This window comes from Haliaeetus albicilla, chromosome 22 (assembly GCF_947461875.1).
Source record: "Haliaeetus albicilla chromosome 22, bHalAlb1.1, whole genome shotgun sequence".
Classification (NCBI taxonomy): Eukaryota; Metazoa; Chordata; class Aves; order Accipitriformes; family Accipitridae; genus Haliaeetus; species Haliaeetus albicilla.
The window spans coordinates 8319967-8339894 of record NC_091504.1 but is presented as its reverse complement, the minus strand read 5'-3'; the positions used below and the strand labels follow the sequence as shown (position 1 = coordinate 8339894).

General features: G+C 48.5%; 1 protein-coding gene across 5 annotated transcripts in view; it reads left to right on the top strand.

Annotated features, from left to right (window-relative positions):
* Positions 1-19928, top strand: part of LOC104321295 (syntaxin-binding protein 4) — a 47466-nt gene that overhangs the window by 15170 nt on the left and 12368 nt on the right. For all 5 annotated transcript variants that reach the window (XR_011329270.1, XM_069809624.1, XM_069809627.1 and 2 more), the window contains exons 3-11: positions 2576-2671; positions 3475-3544; positions 4580-4654; positions 11692-11777; positions 12566-12686; positions 15868-16009; positions 16205-16311; positions 16743-16896; positions 18346-18418. Coding sequence is in view for 4 of the 5 variants with exons in the window: in XM_069809624.1 (XP_069665725.1) it covers positions 2576-2671; positions 3475-3544; positions 4580-4654; positions 11692-11777; positions 12566-12686; positions 15868-16009; positions 16205-16311; positions 16743-16896; positions 18346-18418 (924 nt within the window). In the remaining variant the exon portion in view is untranslated. The remainder of the gene's footprint in view (positions 1-2575; positions 2672-3474; positions 3545-4579; positions 4655-11691; positions 11778-12565; positions 12687-15867; positions 16010-16204; positions 16312-16742; positions 16897-18345; positions 18419-19928) is intronic.

Sequence of the window (19928 nt, the reverse complement as noted above, 5' to 3'; positions counted from 1 at the left end):
CACAAAAGGGAAATGAGTCATTATTGATGTGATACCTCGGCAGAGGAGCCTGTCACAAGCAGGTCCCATTGGGTGATGCTACAGTTGAGCCTCTTCTGAGATGTAGATTTTTTACATGATTTGTCTAATGCATTTTATCATTCCTAACTACTTCATGCTCTGGTGTGAAGAAAGATGTAGGACAACTTCTTGAGTCATCACCTTGGCTTAAGCTGGACTTCTAGTGTCCCCCCCATCCAGGGGAACTGATGGGGCTTTGCCTCTGCAGGACCCCCCCCCCATGCCAGGGGTTTCCCAAACCCATCCCAAATGCAAGCCTGCTCCCAAGGGTCTCTCTGCCAGCTGGTGGCAAAGCCCACCAGCAGCCACCCCAGCCCAGTCGGGAGCTGAGAAGCTTTCCAGTTGAGCATCCTTGGTGATGAGCAGGTTTTACCTTCTGTCAACGGGCTTTGGGGCTGCAGCATCTCTTCCCTGCTTTGGTTTACAGGTGCTTGACGTGCCTCCATGCCTTGGTGAGGCTTGTGCCACTCAGATACCTCTTTTGGGCAATGTTTCTAATTTTAGGGAATTTCTTTAAAAATGCAATGGACAACAGCATTGGTGCCTGTTCCTGAGGTGTTCTGCTGTGAGTTCCCAGAGCCATCGGTGAAATGGCTCCTCACAGACACCTGGGTATTGTACGGTTAATGCATCAAGCCTAGGGAATAAACTGCAGCACTCAAACAGGGCTGGGGTTTTGTGCTTGGGAGAAGCGGCAATTGGTGCATATAGGAATGAAATGAAAAATTGTAATAATCTGGGTTTAATCACAATTTTAATGTGAAGGTGACTTGAGAGACAAGGTCTTTCCCTACAGGTAGCTGAAAACTGCGAGGGTCCTTAGAGCAGAGCTTGAGTTATAAAAGGAAGGGAACTAGGGATGGAAATAGCACTGTTATCCCAAGTAATCCCAATCCAGGGTCCACTCCTCTTCCCTCCTGCTTGTTTCAGAAAGATGGTCTCGTGTCTGGGGGAAGAAGCTGTGCTCTGCTCCCCCAGACAGAGGAGTTTCTTGCAATGGGTCACTCCGTGCATCCCAGGACCTCTCCCAGGCTCGGAGCAGCTCATCACCCCAGGGCAGCAGCCAGACGATGAAGCCGGCTTGATGCTGGCAGTGCCCCTCTCTCTGGTGCCGCCTGTCCTCAGCGTTCCCTCCTGTCCAGAGCAGCAAAATGCCCGACCAGAGGCTCTCAGGAGAGATTTGTTAATTAAAGCTGGGCTTTCTAATCCTTCTGTCCGCAGCCTGGATCTTCAAAGCAGGACTTAATGAGCCCTGGACAAATAAGTCTCTTGAGCCTTTTCCTGCCAGCCTGCTTACGCATGCCAGCAGGGACAGGTCCTGTGGCTGGAGAGGTGGTCGTGCAGAGCACGAGCCCTTTGCCAAGGTGCTGCAGGGCACCCGACCCACGCTGCCACAACGGGGGGGTTCAGAGCCTCAGCAAAGGTCGTCTCTGCACCCTGGCTCCTGCCTCTGGGCTGCTCCTCCCGGTCCAAACACTGATAAAAAGTGGCTGCTCCTGATGTGCGGCTCTACCATTGGTGGCAGCTTCAAAGGCTGCGGTGGAGATGCTGCTGGCGCCCAGCAGGCAGGCAAGCTTGCAGTGGGGATGTTCTCACCACTGTATGGAACCTGGGGCTTGTCCAGATGTTGCACCTTGAAGGGGGTCTCCTGGGGGAAACGCTTGTCTCCAGTAGTGTTTCCTATGCCAAATCTTATCAGAGACATCAGCACAGGCTGAGGCGTCCACAGCAGAATCCGATCCTTTCCCATCAGTGATGAACTTGGACTTGCTGGAGCAGGACCAGAGGCCACAAAAATGATCAGAGGATTGGAACTCCTTTCCCATGAGGACAGGCTGAGAGAGTTGGGGTTGTTCAGCCTGGGGAGACCTTATTACGGCCTTTCAGTACTCAAAGGGGGCTTACAAGAAAGATAGGGACAAACTTTTTAGCAGGGCCCATTGTGATAATTTGAAACCATTACCCCTTGTCCTAAAAGACAGTAGATTTAGACTAGATATAAGGTAGGAATTTTTTACGCTGAGGGTGATTAGACACTGGCATGGGTTGCCCAGAGAGGTGGTTGGTGCTCCATCCCTGGAAACATTCAAGGTCAGGTTGGACGGGGCTCTGAGCAACCTGATCTAGTTGAAGATGTCCCTGCTGATTGCAGGGGGTTCAACTAGATGACCTTTAAAGGTCCCTTCCAGCCCAAACCAGCCTATGATTCTATGAATTTGGGGTTGGGTAAGGTGGTTGCTCCTTGCCTATGCCTTTCTGAGGAGCCTTGTCTTCACAGCTGGTGCTATCAGATGCCTTTAGCCTTTGTGTTGTGTCAGCGGCTGCATCCTCTTGCTTCTGCTGCTGCTTGTGTAGTGCAGGGGATACATGGGGCTTTCCACAAATGGCTTTTAACAGGGGTGTCAGGGGGTGCCAGGGTGCCTGGGAGCTGTACCTGAGGCTGCATCCCTCCAAGACACCCTGTGGAAATTGCGATTTTTCTGCCTTTGTGTCACGGGTACCTCTTTTCCTCCAGGTATTAAGGTCATCGGTGGCATCAAGGAACTCACGGGGGAAGAATATGGAGTTTATGTCAAGAGGATCCTTCCGGGGGGTGTTGCTTACGCAGACGGTGAGTTAAATATGGTGCAGAGTACCAAAAAGTCTGAGAAAAGCCAAAATCCAGTGTTCTTATTGTATATGTTGCCTTATTAGACATTTCAGGTGCTTCTTCCCAGATTTTCCAGCAGTCGGGGGTATTTTTGTACTGTGGCAATCATTGTAACACCCAACGGCAGCCTTGCCTTGGCTTCTGCAGCATGTATATGATTGCTTCGTGTCTTTAAAGCAAGATCCATCTCTGCCACACAAAGAACTTCACTTTGCTGCCTGTCCTTTCCCACGTGCCACTGACTGCCTGTAGCCCCAAAATGACCTGAGATCCTTTTGCAAATTCAGCTCTGCTCTAGGCCACTGATTTCATCCTGAGTATCTTCAAATAAGTAGGTATTATGCAGGGGTCTACAGAGTTCACCTTTCATAACTTAAGCCAAAAAGATTTTTTTTTTCCCCAAATATTACAACATCAATTTTCCATCTAATAAAGAAAAATAAATCCAGAACAGGTGGAAGTGCCGCTTGTGGTTTTCTACCTGACCTCAAACTGAATTAAGTAAAAGCTGTATTGCATTTTTTGGTATTTACTTTCGTAACTTCCTACAGCAGAGGAAGTGCTGCGATGTTGGCATCGGTTGTTCAGGGAGGTTGCAGAAACTTCATCTATGGACGTCTTGAAAAACAGGTTGGAGGAGCATCTCAGGAACGACCTATGCATATTTCATCCTGTCTCTGGGCAAAGGGAGGAACTGCCCAACCTCTCCCAGTCCCTTCAAGCTGTATTTTCTGCAGTTTCTATCCATTAGTTTTCTTTTCTAGGGCGCCTGCAGCCAGGAGACCAGATCCTGGAGGTCAATGGAGATTCCTTAATTGGGGTTACAAGCGAGAGGTACCATATCCAAACGGAAATTTTGCATTCCTGTTGCTTTTGTATAATTCTGTGAAGTGGTTTAAATTGCAGGTTGCACAGAGGACACCAGGGCATCGCTCTGTCTGTACTCTGACGCAGCCAGAGCTGTTCCTGAGAGCCAGCCTGGGAACTATCAAACAAAAATTTTCTATATAAAAATAGACCAGTGAACCCAAACTGTATTTGTGAGATATTCAGACATTTCCCCCAAATGCTGGCTTTTTAACAGCTCCTGGCACCCCCACTCCATCTGCTGCAGCTTCCCAGCAAGCCCTGCAGCTCCCAGCGCCGGAGATTAGCCAGTGCCTAAGCCCGCCAGCGCTGCTCTGCATGTGGGATTCCCTCTGGAGCTGCAATCCAGCCCCTCAGCTCCCTGACAAGGAAACAATTAACTGATCCAGAGGAGTACCGCACTTTTGGGGGACCCCTTTTCCATTAAATGTGGTGCTAGCCCGCTGGCTGCCTTGCATTCCTGCATGGCATGCTTAGGCTGGATGGATCCTTGGGAAGCAGCACAAGGAGCTTCTCCTGCTCCCAAGCCCCCAGGCTGGCGGGGTTTGGTGAAGGAGGTCCCCGAGGACATCTCTGCAGCTGCAGGGAGGCTGCGTCTGGCTCCCAGCATGCTGGCCTGACTCCCACGAGGATGCGTGTATTTTGAACTGGAAAGCGGTCGTCCCCAAGATGGAAACTTCCCGAGGGAGGAGATGTGCTGGGAGGTATTTGCTCACCACCTCCTGCGTCTTCTGGGTCTGCTTTGTTATCAGGGACTTCTAATTTATTGCAGAAGTGGGAAAATCAGGCTGCGACTCGGCTGCCCTCTGGCCCTGCTGCCAGGGCAGGAAACAGGGGTGTTCCACAGGCATCCAGCCGAAAAAGGTCACTTCGTTGCTGATGGGGTTTGCCCAGGCTATGGGTCTCTGCCCAATTTGCTGTGAGCTTTGATACATGGCTGGGCAAGCTCGGTGGAGCATCACTGCGAGCTGGCGTTGACGTGTTGCGGTCCTTGTCTCGCAGGGCTGTGGACATCCTGAGGACAGCATCGGCCACCAGCCACATGCACCTTCTTATAGCCCGCGATGACGATGCCAGGTAAGGGGTGTCATCTCGTGCCGGGAAGGGGGATCCCGTCAGCACCGTAGCTGGACTGCCTTTGAGCTAACCAGGCTTAAAGCCCATGGTGAAGACTGAGGTGGCCAAGGGTCTCTGATAACTGTACGCTGGTGGGAACGTGCTGGAGCTGTAATGGGAAGTAAAGCAAAGCTGGTGGCTCCCAGCTGCAGACCTGGCTGCAGCCTACCCTGCGCTGGGTCTGTGGGGCATTCTGGCACGGAGCAGATTTCTGCAGGTGTTTCCCCAGTGAGGACCAGGGCAGCTCCAGCCTTGGCTGTAGGGTGGCACGGGCTCCTTCAGCTCTGCCGTGCAGTGCTGAGCTGCCTACGGCTTATCATGTCCTGCACAGAGCTTTGGATGAAGACACAGAGGGACAGCAAGATCTTCCCTTTCCTTTCCAGTTGGACATGTTGAGTTAAGGTCTTCCTTCCCCAGAGGATTCCTCCTTCTCAGGGAGGATGAGTGGTTTCTCCCTGAAAGCTCTCCCCTCGCCACTCCCTGGAAAACCTTGCTTTCTCTAGAGAGACTTGGAGGATTCAAAAGGAGAAGGACAGAGTTCAGTTTTGTCTTGGCTGGATTTAAGCTGTGTGGGGCAATGAAGGTGTCATGAGAGAGGGCAGAGTTCTGGAAACCGAGGTATGGGATTAGTGGGGTCCTTTGCTCGCATCCCTTGGGAGATCCAGCGCAATGTGCCAGAGCATCCTCTGCCTGTCGAATAGAAACAGGTCTGGAAACTTGAGGTGCACCAGGAACCACCGAAATGAGAGTGGGTTTAGGCAGAGCGTGGTCATGGGCAAGAAGGCTGGTGGCGCCAAGGCTTTGCACTGCGTGTGGGTGGCTGAAGATCAACAGAGTCATTTGCTCAACGTACCCGCATTCCGTTAGCGTCTGAGATGATGGTTTAATTCCTTATCCATCAGCAGCTGGGGAGTGTTACTGCCTTAGCAGAATAGTGAGAGTGCTGTAATGACAGGGATGAGACTAATTTTGACACAGTAATACACTGGTGGAAGAATTATTTGCTATTAATGACAGACTGCTTTTTACCTCCGCTCTTCCGGTGAATATAACATCTCAAATTATTATATTAACTGCAAGTCCTTTAGCGGCTGCTGAGGAAGCAGTGGGTGAAGCGAGCAGGTCAGCAGAACTAGACTCGAGATTTTGACCCTCTTTTGCTCAGAGTAAGGATGCACTTCCATGCCGCAGCCGTCCCCTGCGCTTGCCTTAGGGGAGGGGAAGTGGCCGTGGACACCTCGCACTGTCCCCTCTGGGTGGCTGCTGCCGGGGCTGGTTCCCAGCAGGAGGGATGGGTTCCTGCAGCTAAGCAGCTCACTGTGCCCATCAAGCAGGTTTTCTGCTTTCACCCATGCTGATCTGTTCCAAGCTGTTTGGGCATCTCGATGTGGCTCCTAATATCTTAAATTGCAGCAGATGTTTCTTAAAACATACGCACGCGTGGCTTTGTCGGCAGCTCCAGCTCCTTCGTGCATCTGTTGGCAGTCCCCAATCGCCCTGCGAGGGAGCTGCTGGAAAACCAACTGAGGGAGACTGGGAGGGCAATGAAACTTTAAGCAATTTATTTGGCCTCTGTTTGCTCTTGGTTATCTGTTAAATCTGCAAAAGGTTAGCCAGCGGGAGAGTGGGGAAGTAATCAGTTTATTTATTTTTTTTTAAAAGATTTGCAGAGATTTCACTTACATAATCATCTCCCAAACTGTTTAATACAGGAATACACATCTCCAGGATTAAGGGCTGTGGAAACAGAGAAAGGATTTTTCTGCTTTCAACTTTTTTTTTTTTCCTTAGTTTTGTCTTTATTTTATTGATGCCCTATTATCTTTTAAGTCTGTCCTCAAGCATGGGCGAGCAGACAGCCCTCCGTCTGGGTTGAAACGGGCTCTCTGACTTCCCAGGGACCGCCAGCTCTGGAGGTGATACCCACAGAGATGCTGTGCCGTGAACTCCCATGAGTCCAGGGCAGCTTTGCACCTTCCCACTGCCCAGCAAAGTGGCTCACGAGACATGAAAGCTGAAGGAAGACACGGGGAGGAGTGTAATTCAGTCTATTTGCAGATACTCGCATGCAGGTCGTCTTCCTAAACCCTGAGCATACAAGGCATGCTGGAGGAGGAAACGTAATGGCTCTGGGTTTGGAAGACAATCCAACCCGCCTGCCAATTTTCCCAATGACTCAGCTGAGTAGCATTTTGTTGTGGTTGCCTTCGGGTGAATTTGACTCATAAACGCTATTATTTGTCCCTGGAGTTAATTATAGGCCCAAATTACCTGTGCTCTTAATAGAACTCAGTCCTGGCGCGTATAAGATGCATGTTTTCAGCCTGTCGCATCAGATGTGCTGCAGAGAGTGGCAGTAATGCTAGGGCTTAAAGCAGAAAATTCAGATTTAGAGCTGGACACGCTGGGTTTGGATGACGGTTGGATCTGATTTTCGTTTGTGCTCATCTTTATCTAATGAGGATAATTTTATTGCATACATATAATTATTGTTTATTCATCCTCAGCCTGAAAGTTACAATAGTTCCTTGCTTCTAAGCATTGCACAGATATCATCCTGGTCTTTCAAGTTTACCACTGTGAGAAAGCCAGTTTATGCCGCACCTCCTAGTACTTGCATGATAAAATGCTAAATGCATTGCATCTCCGCATGATATGCACAGTCATCTCGGTGAAAATGGGTTATTGTATAAATAGGGCTTGCACAACAAGCAGTAAGGGAAGTAGTCTGCTTTTCTGCAAGTGCACAACCAATAACCAGGAATGAGCAGAGAGACTGTTGCTGGAGTTCGTGCCCAGCCTGGTGCGAATGCAAGGTAATCCCTTTCTTCCTGCAAGCCCTGCGTGTGACAGCGACGTGTCAGCCCACGGGTTTGTTGCTCTGAGCACTTGGTGCTAAACTGGAAGGCAGTGCTGGGGCTGATTCCAGCAAGCCTGGGGTGTCCCACGGCCATTGGCTGCTCTTTGGGGAAAAACACATGTCCTTTAACACAGAAGCGGAGAGGCAGCTGCGCATGTCACCACTTCCTAGGCATTAATGGAAAAGCAAAGCCCTGCAGCGGCGCGATGTGCTGCCCTGCGCAGCCAGTGCGGGAGGGCTCACCGGTCAGGATGTGCTGGCTCTGTGCAGCTCTGTCCCCGGCAGGACTCTGCCAGGATGGACCTGGGCTCCGTGCCGGAGCTGCTCCTCCAGAGCATCATCCCGCCTGGAGAGCGGTGGAAATGCTGTAGCTGCTGTGAGCTGGGTGCGAGAAAATCTGCTTTTGTGATGCTTTTGCAGTGCTTCGGGTTCACGGTTCCCACTGACCTGCAGGCTTTGGGGTTTTTTTGAGACAAGCTATTAATTTATCTGCTGTCACAGGCTCCTCCTTCTCCCCCAGCTGTGGTGCAGAGCTGAGGTTTCCAGACGCTGTGCTCTCACATAACCTTTGATGTAGGATTCACCCTTTGTTCTCCCAAGAACAAAAGGGCAGGACAAAAAGGTATTATGAGATAAACCAACAATATTCTGCAGGAAGATTGACCCCCAGCTGCTTAATCTGTAGCAAAGTCGGCCTACAGCTGGCTGCTGCTGGCAAACCCCATTATCCCACTCCATGCTGTGGGGCTGGCTGAAGGCTGTGCGGGTCCGAGCTCTGTTACAGGGATCCTCCAGACCTCAGATGTCTGCATCTGAATGAAAAAGAGCTGGAGAAGGGATTGTTAAAATGAACTTTCCACCTAATACAATGCCATGATTTTTTTTTTTTTAATAAAGCTGGGCATTTTAGTCCTGCAAGCACCTGACAATTCTGAATGTTTTAGTAAGGGTCAAATTTTAAAGACATCTTCTGAAGTCTCTTGGTGTCTGAAAGCACAAAGCAAGACCTGTTGGCATTCCTTCAGTGTACGTGTTCATTAATTGGCAATGTTTGGGCATCTGCCTGCTTGCAAATTCCTTCAAATACAGCACTGAGCACAAAATTAATTCTCAGGAGATTGACACCAGAAAGTTTATTGCTTGCTCCTGGGGTAAGCGTATGCTTCAAGTTAGTCATGTGTTTATGTCCTTGGTGCAACTGGGGCTTGCAGTATTGACCAACAAAGCAGGAGCTGGGACAGTGGCGTGTGACGTTGCATTTAGTCACATCGTCCCTACAGCAAACGGCTGGGCTGGACCCAGGGCTTGCAGAGCAACCCTGGGCTCAGAGCTTGTTGTTCAGGCTCCTGAGCAAATAATGATAAATACTCCTTTGTGGATGAACTTAACGACATAAAATTAACAACAACAAAGAATGCTCAAGTCATACCTGCCCTTGCTTATAACAGAGTTTGACAGCATGGATTGGTGATTGGGTTTGCATTGTTTAGCAGGGTTTAAAGAGCATAAGAGCTGCCAGACTAGTTGCATTTGCATTGACTAAGAGTTTTTTAGCCATTGTTTTAAGTTCATAACCTGTTCTGTGCTCTGATGGATTATTATCTGAGGAAAATGTAACAATAGATGACCACAGAAACACCCAGCCCAAAACAAAAACCCAACTGCTGATGGCTTGGTAACCACTGGAAATAATATGTTAGCTTCCAGCATGGTAGACCTGCCATTGCAATAGGTCAGGGAGGGACAAGGCCATCAGTGCATGAGTTACCAGTGCAATGGGAGTGTGAATCACCTATAGAAATACAGAGGCTTTATTGGGAAGTTGGCAAAATCCTGCTGAGGTAAGATCCATCCAAGGCTTAACCCAGGGAACCAAAGAACAGCAAACCACTGTCCTACTGCTATAGGATCTAAGTTGTCCTTCCACTTTCTTAGTGCTTTTACATATATTTCAGTGTCTAACGCTATGTTAGAACAGTTTTGTGGAAGGGGGGTTTCTGAACAAAGTAGTTGTCTTTTTTTAAGGTCATGGGTTTAGTTGATAAAGACAATAGTGTTGAGGCAAAGTATTGGGATTCACCAAGGCATTCCACTAAGTATTGTGTGACACTTGGATTTAAAATTAGCATTAAATGGAATGAATAAGGCATACATTTGATGGCAATATTAGATAAGGCAGGCACTGCTCTTTGAAGTTTCTTAATGAGCTGGTTGTTAATGGGAAGATGTAAATTACTGAGAGCATTTCCAGCAGGAACCTAAGGAGCTGATGATTCATTCATCATTTAATATTGTTGACTCTAATCTAGCCAATAATGTATAACATCTGTCCCGGTAAAGTATGCAGATGACACAATGTCTGCTTGTGTGTAAGAGCAGTCTCCTCGCTGAGGAAACTTTGCTGTGGCTTGTTTCCTACAGATTTATGTCTTGAGCTTGTCTGACTGTCAAGTCTGAGAGCTAGCCACTCATAACCAGGCTTTTCCTGTGGCTATAGCATCAAAAAGGCACCTTCCCATGGGGATTCCCTCACGCCTTCAAAGTCGACATCTAATGTTGTTACTGTGGCCACAGAAACAATAGTTTCAGGGTCTCTCCCCATTGCCTGGCTGCTTATTTAATGACACATGTAAGAAACTAGTCATCCTTGAGGCTTTTCTCTCTGCCGAAAGGTTGGATTGATCAGGCAGTTTGGGGTTATGAAGGGAGAGGACCACACAGTTGTGGAGGGACAGTGTGCTCCTGGGACCCAAGACCCAGCGTGGCAGGGATGGGCACAGGAGGCTGATGCTTGAACGTGGCATCCCCTTCCTGCGCCTCCTCATCCAAAAGGATGCGAGGCTCATGACAGCTCAAGGAAGGGTTACAGAAATTATGCAGGAGCTGGTAAACATGGTTAATGGTGGTTCTTAATGGGGTTTAAAAACTCAATATGTTAACACTTAGCAAAAGGAAGGTCACGAAGCAATTCACCTGTTGTGTACAAGTAGTTACAGCTCATCAAGGACTCAACACACTGGGGTAGTTATATGGTGGTCAAACTCAGCTGAGAAGGAAAGCAATAATGAAGGCACTTGGACACCAAGCCAGCTTTCCAGGGGATGTTTTGGATGAGATTGCCTTGCGGAGAGGTCATACAGGAAGCAGGGGGGGTTGCCTCAAGACAAAGGGATCATGCTAAATGTTTGTGGGCTGCCATTCCTCCCTGCTCTTGAACTCACCAACAAGCCTTTCTGATCCTGATATCTGTAAATTTAGCACGTGCCTGCTGGTTCAGCATCTTCAGCCATGAACTGCTGGGAAGAGTACAGAAGCCTGCGCTAACCCAGCATGCTTTATGCATGCAGGTCTTTGTTAAGGTCTTGTGCTCCAGGAGTTTATCCTGTGATGTTCATGGAGCATATCACCATGGATAGATTCAGAGAGTGGGATGCTTCTTTTGCATACGCTCCAGAAGCAATCTGCTGTCTTTACCCCACCAAGAGCTAGCAGGAACTGCCTTCTGTCTAGGAAAGGAGGAGAAAAAAACAGAGAATAATCTACGTTTAACTATTCTGGAAGTAGTCACAAATAGGCCAAGCATTTTTGGTTTATGTTTGTATAGTTCCAGCTCCTTCTGACAGTCTGTTTAACTTGTGTGGTGTGTTAGCAAAACTTCTGAGCGTTATAGTAGGGAGTGAAATTATTCCAGCTGATTCCCAGGAGGGTCCATGCGGCGGGGTGCAAGGCAGGGGTGCAAGGCAGGGGTGCAAGGCAGGGCTCCTGTGTTCATCTGCCATCTCTCAGACAGGACAGTCCCCAGCACCAGTGCTTGTCCATACGTCCCTTTCTGGCTCCTCTTGCTCACGTTCACCCTGAACTCTTTCCAGGGTGGGGAAGGAGCACACTGAAGCTCCAGCCCATCACAGGAAAGCTGCACTGCCATGAGATTGATTTTTGGCCTTAAGCTTTGCACAACCTCTTGAAACCAGGGGGGTTACTGTTATGCATGAGGAAGCTCTGCCTGCTCCCCATTGCTGGAGGGAATCGGCCTTATAGACGTGGTAGTAAGTCACTGCCATCAGAGGCACCGTTGTCATATAATCAGGTGGGGAATAGTTTTGAGCAGCAGCTGACTATACTGTGTTTTAATTTCCAGGAGAGAGTTCTCTGAGCTTCTGGAGAAGTTCGGCTCCCAGAGCAATACGGGCTCAGCGCGGAGCTCACCAATCCTGCACGGTGGCAGTGAGTAGCTCAGCACACCATTGGAGGGGGAGAGCAAAAGCGCCTCTCTCTGCTGAGAGTTTTCTTTATCCCAGTCTTATTTTGGCAGAGTTTTGATTGGATTTGTGTGGGTGGACATTTGAAGGAAGAGTAGTCCTGCTCATCCTTATTGCAAGCACTTAGTGCATCCCCGGGTGCAGAGCAGCAGGCATGGCCGGTCCTGCCTGCACAGAGCAAGCACAAAGCGAGGCAGCAAGCCAGCCTCCACAGGTGAACTAGAGAAAATTGAGTTGGGGTCGTAACCGCTTCCGAGATGCCCAGACTTGGCTTAACTGACGTGCTGGGCAGCAACCCCAGCAATACCCATCTCTGTAGGTGCAGCTTTCTACTATGGAATTCAAAGCATTTCAGCAATCATTCATTCAATGATCATTATTTTTCATTTGCAAATGGGAAATGTTTAATGAGATGCAACAAGGTTAACCTAAGTGAGGTGCCAGCACATCAAATCACATGTGAATGGGGAAAGAAGCTGTCCCTCTGGCTTGGCATCCCACCAGAAGGCTGCCAACCCTTCCCTTATGGCAGAGGTATGTAGGGCTGGCAGAGGGGTGACGGTCTCATGCTGGAATTGTGCCGAGGAGCCTTGATGTTTCCTCTCCATGAGTGATATACTGATGTCTCTAACTACCACGTGGTTTTCGCCAAAAAGCTAGGAAAACGATGTCAGCTCTCAGCAGTAGAGATGGGGAGGAGGGTGATGCTGGAGTATTTGTGTTCCCTGGGCTGACTCTGACTTTGCTGTTCAGGTCGATACCTGGAAAGTACATCCTCGGGCTCCTCCTCACGCTCCCAGAGCCCACTGCTGCTGAGCCCCGCCAATTCCCAGGGCCCCTGCATCGGGAACCCGGCGCACCCCCCTCACGCACAGTACGTACGGGTCACACAGGGCCGTGTCATGTCATGAAGATATCACCGAATGTCTAACACTGTCTTAGGGGTAGATCCAGTAAATAATTCCAGTGCTTGAAGAATGGTTTTGTTCATCCTTCTGTCCTCTATACTGTTGTGGCTAGGAGACCACAGCATCTTCTAGAAGTCCTTGTCACGGTGGCATCTTGACTGTTCCTAGGAAGCCGGTGCCCAAGAGCTGAAAAGCTTCCTTGTTGAGGCAGTCAATATGTCTGCAATATGGTTAACCATGCAACTGCTCCTCTTCCTTCCCTCTGAAACCTGGGGATAAGCCGTGGCTTACAGCCTGCACATCACCTTTATAAACCATCTCATGAGCGGAGTGTTTCTGCAAGGCCAGTGGTGCTTTTGGAAGGTGTTTCAGGAGCTTGTTTTCTGTTGCCCTGCTTCTGGCATGTTGCCGTCGTGCAACAAGAGCGCAGCCACTGCCCTCTTGATACAAACACTCCTGACGCCCTTTGCTTTGGTGTCAACAGCGGTTGCCTACAGACACCGCATCCTTTTGTCTCCAGAGCATCTCCTGGAGCGTGTGTTTTCATGTGGTCATCTGTCCCTTTCATATTTCGCAGGGTCAGAGGTTTGGACAGGCAGAGCTTGTTTTTCTGCGGAGTCTCGTCTCCAGGGTGCTCGGGGTTGCCCTTCTCAAGAGGGACAGCTCGAAGGGTGTTAACAGTCATGGAATTGGGACCATTCGTCCCCAGGGCTTGCAGCTTCTCTTCCTTTGCCAGCATAAACAAGCCAAGTCACTGGTAAAGAGAATCAGCCCTCACTGCAGAACCAGTAAATCCTCTTGCTAAATACCAGCTTATTAGGGATTTGCAGAGGACAAATATTTGGCACCAGAGGTTTAAGCTGCTTGCATGGAGTGAAAGACCCTTACAGAGGAGAGGCCAGCTCATCTACTTGGCAGCTGGTTTGGACAAACTAGACAATCCTTGCTCTGCTGTTAACCCACTCCAGGCTGCGATATAGGCTAGAGGGGACCTGGTTTGGTGGCCTCCTCGCTCAGCGCTGCCATGCTGTGGCATGTTCTGCTTGTCTCTGTGCTGGTGCCAGGCCCCAGTGGTCTTCTCCCAGGAGCGGCATGAGCCATTTGAAATCACAGACCATTGATTGCAGCTGAGCATTGGTGGTCAGCTGCAGAGATGTAATTTGGGCCACGGGTCTTTTCATGCATGTGGCTGCCAACCCTTCTGCTCACCGCAGGTTGTCCCCAGGCTATGGCCTCTCATCATGGTGTCATCTGAGGTCCTGCCACCCCATTGAGCAATAGGACTCAGATATGATTGAGTCTCACCACAGACAGCATCTGATATTTTGACCTGAACAGAGGGTTTTAATGCTACATTTTGTGACATTGTTTTCCTAAAATATTTCTTAGAGCAATGTTTTTTCACAAGACTAAGATGCATGGTCGTGAATGCAGTCCCTTTCCTCCGCAAAGCCAGCTGGCTCTCCTGGGGGCCCACCGACAGTTTGGGGGGGTGCTGGCAGCACGCTGCTCTGTCACTGGGACGTCTGACCACTAAGGATGGCATCACTGGGGGGCACAGGGCGGTTACGTGCTAGTGTCACTATGAGGCATGGGATGCACAGCCGTGATTGAGTCTTAAGTTAAGAGATAGAAGGACCAGAAACTGTAGACCATTTGGGGAGTGGCTGCTCTGGAAATAAACTGAAAAGGAGAAAAGCCAGCTGCACCCAGCCCATTAGGAGGAGAAGGCTTGCTGACCCTTAGATCCCACCAAATCCTTCCTCAAAACCTCCCTGTTGCAATGCTGCCCACCGGCCCGTGGGTGGTCAGTGAACTCTCTGCCCCCACAACACTTGCTGCAATTGCTAAACCTCCCTCTTGGCATGGAGCCGCCCGCTGTGGCCTGGTCTTGGTGGCCTGTTGGGTCCTGTCTAGCAGGCAGCTCTTTGAGGGTAGGGTCTTGTCTTGGTTTCAGCTGGGATGGAGTTAATTGTCTTTCTAGTAGCCAGTATAGTGTTATGTTTTGGATTCAGTATGAGAAGAATGTTGATAACACACTAATGTTTTCAGTTGTTGCTAAGTATTTTTTATACTAAGTCAAGGATTTTTCAGCTTCTTATGTCCAGCCAGCAAGAAGGCTGGAGGGGCACAAGAAGTTGGGAGGGGACACAGCCAGGACAGCTGACCCAAACTGGCCAAAGGGGTATTCCAGACCATATGACATCATGACCAACATATAAACTGGGGGCAGTTGGCCTGGGGGGGGATTACTGGTCAGGAACTAACTGGGTATCAGTTGGCAAGTGGTGAGCAATTGCATTGTACATCACTTGTTTTGTATATTCCAATCCTTTTATTATTATTATTGTAATTTTAGTATTGTTATCATTATTAGTTTCTTCCTTTCTGTTCTATTAAACTGTTCTCATCTCAATCCACAAGTTTTACCTTTTTCCTTCTGATTCTCTCCCCCATCCCACTGGGTGGAGGGAAGAGAGTGAGCGGCTGCGTGGTGCTTAGTAGCTAGTTGGGGTTAAACCATGACAGGTCCAATGTTATTACTGCTCCATCTGCAGTACATCCTTGACTGGGCGAGTCATCTGTACCACTGCCCCAGAAGTGAACCACAGTGTGGTGGGTATTGCTATAAAGGTACTTAAGGGCTCATTTCTTAGGGCATCTTGCAAGATTTTGAGTCCAAATCTCTGTTAAGACATAGCTGTGTATCCTGAGCTTTGCTTTGACATTTGCTAAAGGCTGCTTAATAGTTGACCAATCTGTAAATTGCTGTCTGATGATTTAGCTGGATCGAAACATTAACCACATTGATCCTTTGTGTGCTTTTGGCTATAAAAACCAAGAGTGACAAATACATTCTGGTTAAACCTTTAGTTTCTTCTCTATTTTCTAAATGCAAATGAGTATTCACCAGCATTTGGGATTATGCAAGCCACTCATCTTCATAATGCGGAACAATATCTGCTGAGAAACAGGAGTCTTCACCTCCTCTTTCCAAGGTTGGGTGGAAGAAAAGACAGAGGCAGAAAAGGTTGGGAGAAGTTAGAAGGATCATGCATGGGAAGAAAACCAGGCAGAGTTTGTTCAGTGACATGGGAAAATAACCCATATCACCTTGAGTCACCTGCTAACATCTCTCCCTTGCAGCTACTCCACTGAATCAGGAATCCAGAGCATTTCTATAGCAAAATCCTCCGGCTTAGGGCTGACAATCAGTGGTGGATCCAACAGGCCTGATGGCCCCATGATTTATGTTCAAGAGCTTATGCCAGATGGTGACTGTTACAAGGTAAGTCAGCGTGGAGACCCTCAGTGACTTTGCAATGGGGACCTCTCCTAGAGGCTGTAGCTGTTCTGAAGCAGCTTTTCTAAGAACAGATGAATAATGCATTGCATGGACTAATGAGGATTTGTGTTGCAGGAGAAGGCTTTGGGCAGAGAGACATTCCTTTCCAATGCTGTGACTTTCTCCCTCTTTGTTTAGGATGGTCGGCTCCGACCTGGTGACCAACTAATTGCTATCAATAAAGATTCTTTGGTGGGCAGCACACATGAAGAGGCCAGAAAAATAATTGCAAAAGCCAAATTCAGGTAGGCATATAACATATTTCCTGTCATCATCATAGTGCTGTTGAGTCTTAAGCAGAAACCCTTCATGTCATACCAATGTTTGGCTCCAAGAAGCATGAGGCTTCTTATTAAATGATGCTTCAAGATGGTCCTGACAGGTGGTTGCATAAGGAAGTCTTGAGTGCATGGATCATCCTGAAATGTAGTCCAGACCTTCCTAATGTTCTGGTCCTCATGAATATCCCCTTTCACTGCCCAGCAGAGTTCTGCAACAGAACTGAAGTTCAAACAAGCAGCACAGCTGATGGAGATTCAGCTACACTTGTGCAGGCTACATGGGCTTAAGTGGATTGTCCTGGAGAAAGAACCACAAGCATGGAAGTTCTGCAAATTTGTGCTTTTTTTTTTTTTTTTTGGTTAATAAAATGTTCTGTATTTGTCGTTTGTTTAAGACACGAGGGAAACACAGAAGTGGCCTTTATTCCTGGAAGGGGACGGTTACATCCTGGACTGTCAGTTCATAACAACATCCCATCACCACCTCCAAAGGCTGTGGGAAATGGTCTGAGTTCCTCCAGACTGAAGGTCCATGTGAGGTCCCCAGAGGTAGGTTAAAGTTCATATCTAAGACCACAGATGTCTTTCTTTGATCAGAAAACTCCTCTTTAGGGACTCCATGGCAGTCCTTCTGGATGGTGGAAAGCCTGCAATGCTGATGTATGTAGCCCTGCTTTACAGCCAGGTATTTTAAATCTGAAATATTGTTTCTTCTGTCTTGGGTTCGAGACAGCGAAGGATCTGTGGAGGTAATGAGACGAGTTTCATCTCCAGGGCCTGAATTCAGACCTGTTTCAGAAGTCTCAGGTTTTAAAAAAACAAAACCCTTCTGTGGATAGCAACCTGCATCTCATTCAATACCAGTCATAGAGCTGGAAGGGATCTCAGGAGTCAGTTTGATCTAGACTCCTACCTAAAGGCAGGAGCAACTCTTTATTCTTAAAGACCTCTGATGAGGATGAATCCACAGCATTCCTAAGCAGCCCATTTCTGTTCTTCACTAGTCTAATGATAAGCCAGGCTCATTCCTGCTGTGAAGCCTTGCTCCATGTTCTGTTTGCAGAGACAAGTGCTCAAGCTGTGCGTGGTGAGACGGGGTTTAACCACACAACCTTCACAGTAATTTAGGTCTGTGGCTGTATTCTGTGCATTTGTCACTCCTCTCCTGGGCTGATGCAACTGCCCTCTTCCACATAAACTGCCTTTAGAAAAGGCCAACTGGATGTTCCTTTCATACAAACATAATTCACAAAAGGTCTTTCTTTCCAGACCCTGTGGAGAAATGGACTTGCAAGAATGTCATATATAAGTTGCCTTTGGGTGTACCAGACTGGAGATGTGCTTATGAAAGTCAGCCTTAGCCCATATACATATAGCTGAGTAGTGTAGTTAGATCCTTCATCACCAGCAGAAGGTGTGCTTGTGTAGTGTTGTGCACCTATATAAAATTACATTGCTGGCTGGAATTTAATTCCTCATTTCTTCACTTTGCTGATAAAAGATGGAACTTTTAATGAAGTCTGGCCTTCCACACTAGGGAAAGCATGCTCAGGCACCTCTGCTACCTGTCCATATGTCCTCAGCACCAGTCCTGTGCCCCTCTCTGCATGTATGTTCCCAGCTATGGAAGCACTGCCTCGGTGGTCAAGACCTCACTGGTGGGTTAGATGCAGAGCTTTAGGGAGAACTTCTATGGAGAAACTATACAAGGTCAAATTAATCCTCAGCTCTCACTCACGGTTACAGTAATGACAAACTCATTTTTCTGTGTGTGACCAGAGATTTTGAGATGGCTCAGGAACATGCCTGTGCGAACTGCTCCGAGAGAAATCCTTTGAGTCTCTTTTGGCCCGTCAGCACAAGAGGTGTATGTGGTGCCTTTGCTCTTTATGGGCCAGATGGGTTGCTGTCTCCTGAACACCTCTATCTTCTGCTCTTCATTTACATCAACAGATTCTGCTTAGCAACTGTCTGTGCTGTTTTGTCTTGTTTTTCTAGAATAGACGTGAAAATCATTTTCCTGTGCCTTCTTTGTCACCGGACATTTGCCCACCGGAGCTTACAGTCTCAGGTAAGAGTCCCACTAAATTGTTCTCTTTGTGTGGGTGACAAACACAGCCTTGGCTCCTCGGTGCTGAGGATGATGAAATTAATTTTGATCAGTGTTTATAATGCTGTAGTGGAATCTAATGGGGTGATAATGAGACTCAGCCTGCTAGGAGAGAGGGAAGGTAGCAGCTTGGCTTACTCAACAGGTAGTAATTATGTCCATGTTTGTCCATAGTAGCAAAATTCTTTACTAAAGCTTTCAGAGAATTCATAAGACACAACTTCTTCCATTCTCAGCCTGTGGTTCATTTGCTGCAGTGTCTTTGCCCACATGCAAAGATCATATCAGACTTGCATGCAGCAGGTCTCATTGCAGGTATGCAATGGGAACGGGTGGTCCTCAGAGACACAGTATAAAAAAGGTCAATTAATGATAGCTGTAATGTACGCAGCAACCCTGGGCATTATACAGGCATTTAAGGATGCCCTCAGTTGGTCAAATTGGGAAATTGCTTATAGATGTGATTAAGTCAGATTTCTCTCTACATCCAAGCTTCACTTTTTGCTTACTTTTCCAAGCTGTGTTTTCTCTCCATGCTCTGAGTCTGCTACTGAGTGCTTACCTTTTGTGGGAGAGACCTACTCTGTTCAATGGGGGGTGAAGTCCAGTAGCTGTGCAGCTTCACAGATCCCTTAGGAATTGCAGGAAACCTCAATAATCTCCATGATCCAGTGTCCAGGGAGATGACCTCCAGCAAGATACCCCACGTCCCTATGATATGAAGGTTACTCCTGTCCTGAGGAAAAGACGGGCTTTCCCTAGCCAGTCCCTAGCAAGCGCTGCCCATCATTCTCGCGCCCGCAAGTCCGACGGCACTTCCTTCCCCATGCGCTGCCGAGGCACTGGCCCCACTTGTGAATCCCTGTGCCGTGTTGTAATTTCCATCTGGAAGGCTAAGAGCGAGCATTGCAAGGTAAATTGTGTTTAGTCTATACCTGAGATTAGTGGGAGAGACAGGGAGCAGACAGTGCTGGGCTGGGCGTGCATCAGTACTCTGCTCCCAGGGATGCCTGTCTCACCTTGGGCAAGCTCAGCAGGCTTCAGCCTTCGCCTTCCATGCTCTGCGTTGCAGAGACCCTGGGACAGGGACTGCCCTTGGTCTGTCCTCCCTATCCCGACCATCCTGAAGCCAGAGCTCCTGGTGACGGGGAGCAAAGCCCTGGGTCATGTAGGCAATCCAGCAAACAGCAATGACCTAATCACTTCCTGACTTAGCTAGGGGATTTTATTACATGCAGTTTTTTTAATGTGAAATGCTGAGAAGGCTTTGTGTCAGTGTTGTCATCCATGAAAACAGACAACTGGCTTTGAAAGAGCAGCAGCCAGGCTTGGAGCCTGGGCCAGTGACTGCGTCTCTCTGGGTGCCTGATGGATGCCCTGGATATCTCCGTGTCCAGAGCTGACAGCAAAGCCACGTGGAGCTAATCCTGATTAGCCATGCGTCGAAGGGTAACAGCTCTGCCCTTGAACT